At 39.1% G+C, this 10358-nt stretch overlaps 1 protein-coding gene across 2 annotated transcripts in view; it reads left to right on the top strand.

The window, feature by feature from the left end:
- Window positions 1-470: 470 nt before the first annotated feature.
- LOC111147825 (pleckstrin homology domain interacting protein) overlaps window positions 471-10358 on the top strand; it is a 134391-nt gene continuing 124503 nt past the window's right edge. For both annotated transcript variants that reach the window (XM_022504077.1, XM_022504076.1), the window contains exons 1-4: window positions 471-620; window positions 736-794; window positions 923-952; window positions 1142-1201. In XM_022504077.1, coding sequence (XP_022359785.1) covers window positions 581-620; window positions 736-794; window positions 923-952; window positions 1142-1201 — 189 coding nt within the window. In that variant the 5' untranslated portion in view covers window positions 471-580. The remainder of the gene's footprint in view (window positions 621-735; window positions 795-922; window positions 953-1141; window positions 1202-10358) is intronic.

The raw sequence follows: 10358 nt of genomic DNA, 5'->3' as shown, positions 1-10358 counted from the left end.
AACTAACTTCCATCTCAGCCCCAGCCAGCGCCGCTGAATAGAGCCTGTGCTGCGGCTCCGTGTGCGTCAGATCCCTCCGCGGAGCCATCCCCGGCCCCCTCCCTCCCGCGGTCGGCCTCCACAGAGAAAGCGCCTTTCAGCCAACCGGCGGCTCCGGCTCCGACATCTTCTCCGACTGGAAATAAATAAATAAATCGCACCTTTGGCCGTGGAGGAGGGGGCAGGGGTCTCGCCACACTGGGTGTGGGGGCCCTGGGGCGCGGGGCCGGAGGCACTCCTTTTTTGCGCCGGGGGGGCGGGGGCGCGGGCCGAGGACGGGGCCAAGCCCGGGCCGCGAAGGCGGCGGACTCCTTTCTGCGGCGGAGGGATCCGCGGCGGAGGCGGCGGCGGCCGTAGCCGCTGCCTGAGAGTTGTTGTTTCCTCCTCCTCCTCCTCCGCCTCCGCCGCCGTTGCTTGAATGGTGGAGCCGAGGCTGGGCTCGTGAACACACAGTGACAGCTATAGGGCAGGCGGCGGCACCATCCCCGCTTCCCCTCGGCGGCGGGGTGTCCCGCCGACGGCCCTGAAGTGACCCATAAACATGTCTTGTGAGAGGAAAGGCCTCTCGGAGCTGCGATCGGGTAAGTCGGGGGGCTGCTGGGGCCGCTGGCACCGGGCGATTCCGCCCGCGGTCCCCCGCCCCCCGCCGCCCGGCCGCTAAGCCTGTGTGTCTCCCCGTCCCCCTCTCCCGCGCAGAGCTCTACTTCCTCATCGCCCGGTTCCTGGAAGATGGACCCTGTCAGCAGGCGGCTCAGGTACGGCGGCGCGCGGCGCGGGCCGAGCCGGCGCTCGCCGCTCGCGGGCGTGGGGGAGGGCGGCGGCGGCGGCGGCGGGGCTGCGGCCCGGGGCGCGGGGCTCAGCTCTCCCCGCTTTGTTGTTGCAGGTGCTGATCCGCGAGGTGGCCGAGAAGGAGGTAAGGGCGGCGGCGGCCCGGCGCGTCTCGCCGCCGCGCGGCCGTCCCTGGGCCACGCCGCCGCCACCGCCGCCGCTGGGGCGCGGGGCGCGGGGCTCGGGGTCCCCGCTGGGGCGCGGGGCGGGCGGGGGAGGGGAGCAGGCGGGTCGGGGCTGGGGGCCGGGCTCACGGGGCGTCCTTTCCCCGCAGCTGCTGCCCCGCCGCACCGACTGGACCGGGAAGGAGCATCCCAGGACCTACCAGAATCTGGTGAGACATTCACGTCGCGGAGCAAAGAAACTTTTCCCCGAGTCGAATAAAAATTGAATTTCCCGCAATTTTTTACAGAGACAAAAACTTGGCCCCAGAACGTGAAAGCTCCAAAGGCCACGGGGAGGGTTGGGAGGCCGGCGCGGGGGCTTCGGGGGGCCGTGGTCGGGGGGACCCGCACCCCGAGGCCGCAGGGTCTGCCGACAATTTATTTGTGATATTTTGTTAATGTGCTAGAAATAAAGATACGTCATGAGTGTTGTGCAGTGCAAGGCCGGAGGAGGAGGGGCCGGCGCGCGCGTCCGTGTGGGCGCGGGGGCGCGCGCGAGGCGGCGGCAGCGGGAGCGGCGCGAGGAAGGAGGGCGCGCTTGCTCGCTCGCTTGCTCGCTCTGCACGCGCGGTCTGCTCGGCTTTCTCCTGCCCCACACAATAGCTGGTGACTAACTGCTCCGAAGTGGCATTAGCATTTCACAAGCAGACTATTCAGCCACTGCGGAACCGTAGCAAGGCGTTATTTTTTTTTTTTCCTTTCGATTCTTTTGCTTTTCTTAAATTTAGAGCTTTACGTTTTTTGTTTGAGGGGTTCAGCTGTATGATGGTAGTTGGCCAGAGGCTCATCTTGCTTTTACCAAAACACATTCGCAGAAGTGTAAAAGCCTGTTTAACACTCCAAAAGCCAGAAGTTTAACAGACTTTTTCTTATTTTGTTAATTCTCTTGTTACTATGCTGCTTCTTCAATTAAAAACTATTATTGGAGGCCACTGAAAAGTTTTGGTTTTTACCCTTATATTTATTGTGGTGCGGAACCGGGCAAGTAAAAGTTTTTCAGTTTATATTGGAATATATTGTGTTTAATAGCTTGAAAAATACCTGATTCTTAATTTTGTGGGTTTTCAAAGTGAGTATGTGTAGTAATGTCTAAGAGTTGTGTTCTGGAAGTGGACCAATTAGTGGACTGGGAAAGTAACGTATTTTTAATCGGTAGTTTTATTTTCCATATTCTTGTCTCCCAGATTGATTTGGGTTGTTTGTATGAATATGTGTGTGTGTTGGGCAGTTAGAGCAGTCGTAAGGCCAGGGGAGGGGGGGCGGCTAGGGATGAGGGGTGGGGAGCGGGGAGCGCTTAATCTGTGCGGTGCAACTGATTCGGAACTGATGTTTTGAGGTAGTTTTAACAAGTAATGTTACTTCATGAAGGCTTGTGAAACGATTAGGAAGTTCCAGCTACTTGAGAATTGGATGTCTTCTGTGAGGTGAAGGCATGACAGGATTTTGATGGCTTTTGTTTCGTTTGGATATAGAACCTCTAACTTTCGGTCTAAATCTTATGATTTAATGTGGGTTGTTAAGTGCTCACAGATGTTGAAAGAAGGGAACCAGGTTTAGGAAATCCAATGGAAACTTAGCAGTGTTTGTTTCCAACTTTGTTCGTTTTCAAGTAGTAATTAGCCTAGTTTCATTTAATACTTTGCTACAATGAATGGAGTTTGAAATAAACTCTTAAGATTCAGTACCTGCAATGTTTTGTTGGCGGGGGGGTAAATATTTGACAAAATCCTTAAGTGAATTCAGTGTCTTCCTTCTTACTTGAAAAAATGATAGAGATTATAATATTCCGTTTTTAAGAATTGGGCAGATTTTATAAAACTTTTTTGCATTTCCTTTTACAAAACTCATTTTGCATCTCATAAAAACCCACAAACCCCCGTCATTGAAGATTGCTGTGTTTTCTTACCTTGGAAACTCTTAGTAATAATATATTTTTAAAATGAAGCCACTAATGGTGTCTTGTCAAATTATGGGAATGTCTGATGTTTGTAGGAATATCATTTTGTTTTCTCTAGTAAAAACAGGGGTACCAGTGTTTTAATTTTGGGGGGTGGTTTCTCATCTCTCAGGTATTAATAAAGTAAATTCATATTCCCTGTCTTTATGAGACTTAGGAAAATAAGTAGTGTCTTCATTAGTATTATGTTTTCACCAAAAGCCACCTATTTCACATGGAAGTGGATTTTCTTGCTTGGAGCGTTTTCACCTTTTTACTGGAATAGTCATGTTGGCAATACTCCTAAGACAGTTAAGAATTCTCATTAAAGTTTAGAGTTCTCTGGTTCATTTTATCTTTTTATTCATTTAGCAAGTTAGTCGGTGTCTACTGGATACAAGACATATTTTGGAGTACTTTTATATCCACCAAACTATATATCTAGGTGTGTGGGTATTTGGCTTAACTTTGACTTTGAGAATCAGCTCTAACACATTTTAGAACACTAGGTATCTGAGCACATTTTTGTTTAATAGTAGGATCATAAAATTTTATGTCTAGGTGAGCACATGCAAAATCTCTCGTATAGTGTTCTCTATTGTCTTAATTAGTTCTTATAACCTAAAAAACATTTAAGTTGCTTTCAGTTGAATATGAATTTACTTAATAATTGATTTTAAGTTTGTTTTGATGAGTTAAATAAAAATAATAATTATTGTTTGTGGTTTCAGTAGTGTCTACCTGTACTTGGAAATTTGTTGCTACATTAACTGGTAAATTGAACAATACTTTAAATGGAAGAATTTATATGTCAGATTGACATTTTTAGGAAATCACAAATTACAGCTGTTTAGGATGGTGTATAATATTTGTACTTGGGAGGTTAAAAACAAGCATAGATCAGTATCTGGATTCAGCCTACAAATAAAATCAGAGTGATTGAGTTTTGACCAAGAGGAATGTAGAGTTTTAAGAGTAGTTTTATTAAAGGTTTACAGATAAAAAGATGTGCTTCTTTCAAGTGTGATTGATAGTTATGATAAAACATGATTGTATTACCATCTAAAGATTTAAAACATTTTTAAACAGTGAATGGAATTTAATAGGAAGTTGAATTTTTTTGTCTCTTATGGTGTGTATTTAATTAGATTTTACATTTTTAAATATATGTTGATTTTAAAGCTAGAGGGCATATTATAAGCTTTCATCAGAATTGTAATTTTTTAAATGGAGCCATGCATTGGTGGCTAACTTTTTGTAGAACAGGAAAACTCAACTAATTTTTGGACCAAAGAGAAAGTTTTGTCATTTATTTGTTTGAATAGTGAAATTAGTTGGTTTATTAAGTTTTGCTGTCTGGTTGTCACCTTAATTAGTGGTGATTGTATGCTTATGAGGCAGAATTTTTAAGCATTTTTACTAAATTCAGAATTTTGATTACATTTCTTGCTTACAGGGCTTTTTTTTTTTTTGAACTGGGTTCATGTTTTGCTAATCTGTTAAGATGATATAATTCTTATTTTAATTTTTAATTTTTGTAGCGGTATTTGCTTTTTGTAAAGTCATTCTACTTACTAAAAATCTATTCAAGTGAAAGGATGGGAATCAGGAGATAAGGATTGTGATTTTTAGCCCTGCCAACAGTTAGCTTGCAGGTTACTTCAAGCAAGTCATGGAATTTTTCTGGGTCTCAGTTACCTCATTTGTAAAATAAGTAAATTGAAATTTTTTCTAATCTGAAAATCTGATTTTGAACTAGAAATAGGGATAAATAGTCTCTAAAACTCAGGTCTTTCATTTTGTTTTTGATTATCCAAAACACAAAAAAGTAGATAGGGAGAAAACATGCAAATTAGAAAATTGTGTGCTGTTCTTAGGTTGTAATATCATATCTTTTTAGAGATAGATGCATGTTTTGGGGACACTAATCACATTGTAGACTACCTCTTTATTCTCTAATTAGTATGTTTCTCTTCATGGTTTAAGTACCAGTTTTCATAAATTATTGCTGGTCTTAAATTCAGAAAAAAAGAACCTTGAATAGGATATACTTAAGTATATATCTTAAGTGTGCATGTATTGAGAGTATACTGATTAATGGAAAATTAGGGAACAAGTTTTAAGAGAAAAATAAGTTTTTGAATGAGGTATTGCTGTCTTATATTAAAGATAGATAATATGGTGTTTTTAAAACCAAACCGGTGCAATTTTGAGAGTGGGGGGGGGGTGACAAATAATGAAGTGAATGTGCGTAGAATTCATTTCCTTTTTTATAGAATATCAGTAAAATGGTAAGCTTGGCTTGGTAGTCTCCAAGGTAGGGCTTTAATATCTCATAATCCTTATAATGAACAATACAAGAACAACATTATGTGTTAGGAGAATGGTACATGCTGAAGGGCTGAACTGGGCAAAGTGTCTTTTCTTATCCATGCAGTTCTACTGGTATGTGCCATTATTTTAAGAAGTTTGAAGCATTTACAGAGATTTTTAAATGGAATAAATACCTGTTAAATTCTTTATACTCCTCAGTAATTGTAAAGTTTTTGAACATAAGGGGGAGTTGGATTATCCCATCAACAACTACACAATGGTATTTTACATGACTGTTATGAGGCAGGATAGTACTGCAGGAGTCTGTTACCCCAGTCTGTAAATTGGGCTAATAGCCCCTATTTTGTAGGATTCTGTGAGTGATAACTGGCACAAATGAAGCACTATGTAAGGGTTTGTGTTTGCTATTATTAGAACTTTAGTCATGGTAGTAAAATTTCCAGTTATAGCTTTATTAATGCGTGAATGTTTAAAAAAAAAACAGGTTTATTCCAGAAACAAGTGTGCGTAATTTTCTGAACATAAGCAGCTACAGTGTAAAAAAGACTGTCTTAAACCTTCAGAAATTACTGATAGTATAATTGTGTTATAGGTCCAAGGATGAAATAAGCCTAAGATATAAAGAAAAATATATAATAAATACCAAAAATAAATAATTTTTAAAGCATTGTAGATAGAATTCTAGAAAAAAATTGGTGGTCTATAATATAGTGGTTCTATGACTGTTTTGTGGACTAATTAACATTAAGAAATGTTTGGGTGGTTGAAATATCCAAGATTAGAGAATATATAAAGCTTTTGTATCTTTTGGTAATCAGATGACATTTAGGAATATGTGAATGGAGCTTGGCTCTTGCTTCTGTCTCCTTCTGTTCAGAGATTTGTATAACTAAACTCATGATAGTTTGTGTTTTTGAAATTGTCAGGAGATGTTTTGTCTTGTCAGTCTGGCTTAAAGATGTATGTTTTAAATAGCTTAATACAGACTTTTTGAATTAATCTTTAAATGAGCACTAGGTTAAATAAATCCTGTGAATGCCAATTTTTTAATCCACTCAATTTCTTCATCAGACTGTAAGTTTTTGGTTTTTTTAATCTAGAAACTTCTCTAGTCTACTGAAGTCATTTTTCTTTTTCCCAAATTTTGTAGTTATCTATCATGTCACTACAGAATTGTAACAAATAAAATTGTATCCTAGACAACTTGTTCTGGACAAGAAATACTGGTTCATATTGTATAAATTTCTGAATTGACAGAAAAGTATCTGTAATATTAAGCAAAATGGAAGTTAACAGAGTACTAAGTGTAATCATTTTAATGAACTTTAATTGAATTCAAGAAAGTCAGGCATTAAAATGAGAGTATTTTTCTTTTCTGGTTGTTTTTTTTTTTCATTTTGAGTATTTTTCTTTTAAGATATTTAAGTGGCTTTTGTAATTACATCTAAAAGTAATAAAGGCTATAATATAATAGGAACCAAGTTTAAAATTTTAGAACTAAATTTAAAATGTGTAAAGGTGATCAATTTTTATTTTGTGAGAGGACATCTTAGAAGTACAATTAGAAGTAATTTGTGAAAATTAATAATTATGGAACGAATAAATATATGTTACTGAGCGTATGGAATATGGAAGATTGTTAAATATTTTATAATAGATTGGAGAAAATGGTAATACTTCTTTTCCATATGGAATTTGAGAATTCAGTGTGCTAAAAAATCAAAGTTATGTTATAGAAGAGTGAAATATGTGAAAACCTTTGGTCACTACAGAAAAGGCAGTCATCATGCCTTACATACCCAGATGCAGCCTGTTTGAGCTCAGGAATTATAGATAAGGAAAAGGATGGTTGGAGAATTTTTTGATACTAAGAAAATGCAGTTAGCAACATAATCTAATGCACCTTCTTAAGTTAAAACTAAATTGTAAAAGATATGAGATTTGTAGTGTAAAGCTTAGGTTATTTGTGGTAGCATGGATAATAACAGCCTACTATCAAGAAGGCACATAAAGAATCATGTATTTTAGACGCCAGATGGCCTATGGTCATGGTGGCATGACCTATTTGGTCTCTATCAGGGTCAGAGAACAGGCACATAGTCTCTTGGGAGAGGTTATGATATAAATGTAAGAAATATTTAGCTTGTGTCATTTGATTGTGGTTTAGATTTTGGGTGAGGAAATAAATTCTAAGCAACTCAGAGAAATACACATTTTTTAAAAATTATTTTTATTAACATATAATGTACTATTTGCTCCAGGGGTACAGGTCTGTGAATCATCAGGCTTATTTACTTCACTGCACTCACCATGTCACATACAAAATACACATTTTTTAAAACAACTTCACTGCCATTGTATGTGTGGTATTAGTTATTTTGAGTGTACTGTTTGAAACCGAAACATTACTAAAAATGAAACTGGTCATTCTCTTAAGAGTATTTATATTGGCATTTTAAGAATAAACAGTTTAAGAATTTTCCATCTTTAAATCGATAGACAATTTTGCCAACAATCTATTTGAATTTTTTATTTTAGTAAATAATGTTTTGAAGAGGATTTCTTACTGCACAAATTTTGCTTAGAAAATATGATTTGGTTTAAAAACAAAACTTCAAAATGTGTTGTTTTAAAAAGTTAAATTTTGTTATTTTGTAGTGTTTTAAATTAATTTTTGTAGAGTATCTTTTGTGGTTTGTGGAAACCTGAATTCTGGATAGAGATTTTGTTTTTTGGTTTTTGTTTTTAAAGATTTTATTTATTTATTTGAGAGTGAGCGAGGAGAGAGTACGAGCATAGAGGGGAGAGGGGTAGAGGGAGAGGGTGAAGCAGGCCCTCTGCTGAGCAGGGGAACCTGACCCCTAGCTGAAGACTGATGTTTAACCCACTGAGCCATCCAGGTGCTGCTTTTTTTTTTTTTTTTTTGGTAGCAAAATATAGTCAGGTTGTGATGAATAAAATCTGGAAGAGCACTGTGGATATTCTTTAAAAGACATATTTGTATTGATAATTGATAATACTTGCCGATTTACTATCTAAATGAATTCTTAGGTCGTTGACTAAATTGTTAATAGATGACAGTCTTTCAATTTGTTGAAAATTAAGAGTAAATAGACCACCAAGATTAATTTTGACATTTAATAAGATTCTATATTAATTTTATTATTTTTCTAATTAAAGGGAAATCTTAGGCACATAAGAGCCCTTCTGAGAATAGTTATGCAGATTAGAGGTTTTTTACTTGAAAAATGGTTATGTAGGTCCTGTTAAGTGTGTAATCATAAGACCTGTGTGATAGTGGGGTAGGGACTAAAGTTTTGAGAAGGAAATTATAATGTAAGGAGAATAATAGTAACCTTGGAATCAGAACACCTGGGCTTGAATATTAATTTCTCCTACTTTCTAAATGTATGACTTTGGAAAAACTGTAACCTTTGGACTTCAGTTTTCTTTTACTGTGGAGTGGGGAAAACTCAACCTTATTTGCTTGTGAGGATAAATTTTGAGACTGCTTAGCACAAAGTAAAGTATTCTGTAATTTTTCTATGTGGAAAACTATTAAAGTTTTTTAAAAATGCTCAGAAAATGTAAACTTGCTTTTAAAGATTGTAGATGTAATTTTAACATTTACTTTGTAACAGTGAAAAGAGATTTATTTATTTATTTATTTATTTTAAAGATTTTTATTTATTTATTTGACAGAGAGAGATCACAAGTAGACAGAGAGGCAGGCAGAGAGAGAGAGGGAAGCAGGCTCCCTGCTGAGCAGAGAGCCCGATGTAGGACTCGATCCCAGGACCCTGAGATCATGACCTGAGCCGAAGGCAGCGGCTTAACCCACTGAGCCACCCAGGCGCCCTGAAAAGAGATTTATAATTACAGGTTGAAAGTTTTGAGAATTTGAGATCTGGTTTTAAAAATAGGCTTGGAAATGACTAATAACAAAAAAGGTTTTTGAAATTTGTGGTTTTGTTTATACATTAGGATAGTTGTAAAAATAATTGTATTCCAGGGGTGCCTGGATGGCTCAGTGGGTTAAGGCCTCTGCCTTTGGCTCAGGTCATGATCCCAGGGTCCTGGGATCAAGCCCCTGATCGGGCCCTGATCCCAGGGTCCTGGGATCAAGCCCCGCATCCGGCCCTCTGCTCAGTGGGGAGCCTGCTTCCCTTCCTCTCTCTCTGCCTGCCTCTCTGCCTACTTGTGATCTCTGTCTGTCAAGTAAATAAATAAAATAATAATAATAATAATAATAATTGTATTCCATTAAGCTGACTTTTTAGACCTCAGAACTGTAGTGGAGAGAAGTAACTAGCCTTTCAGATCTGAACAAATTAGAGAATAAACAGATACAATAAACTGACATTTTTAGAACAATCAGGTATTCAGGACGTAGTAGTATCAGATATTTGGTGGATCTTATTTTCATAGGAACTTCTTATATGCTAAAAGTTATATGCTAAAAGGACTGACATTTCTAGATCACACAGGTAAATCAAGTAGTTTAATGAGTAACATTGCTCTAACCTCATTTGGAATGGTCCTTAAAAAGATTTCCAAAATGTTTTTTCCCTGTGTAGGTCTAGAAAGATTTTCAACGTGAAAGAACAACATGTAGTGTGTAATATGGAGTATAATTAAAGTGACAGCCGGGACGCCTGGATGGCTCAGTGGGTTAAAGCCTCTGCCTTTGGCTCAGGTCATGATCCCAGGGTCTTGGGATGGAGCCCCACATCGGGCTCTCTGCTCCATGGGGACCCTGCTTCCTCCTCTCTTTCCCTGCCTAGTTGTGCTCTCTGTCTGTCAAATAAATGAATAAAATCCTTTAAAAAAAAAAAAAAGTGACAGCCAACTCCTATGTCACTTACTATGAGTACCCCCCAAGGTGGTGACTTGGCAATCTCAGTCTTGTAGAATAGGATATTGAGTAGTAGAGTAAATGTTTTCCCCTGCATTCAGCAAGTTTAAACCTAGACTGTTTGACTTTAGACCTCTCAAACTACTGACCTTTTCTTTAAAAATTGAGTAAGAGTTCTTAATGACAGGATGTCTGGTGGAAT

Source organism: Enhydra lutris, unplaced genomic scaffold (genome assembly GCF_002288905.1).
Source record: "Enhydra lutris kenyoni isolate GAN:26980312 unplaced genomic scaffold, ASM228890v2 scaffoldscaffold17, whole genome shotgun sequence".
NCBI classification, from domain to species: domain Eukaryota; kingdom Metazoa; phylum Chordata; class Mammalia; order Carnivora; family Mustelidae; genus Enhydra; species Enhydra lutris.
This window is presented reverse-complemented; position numbering and strand designations above follow the sequence as displayed.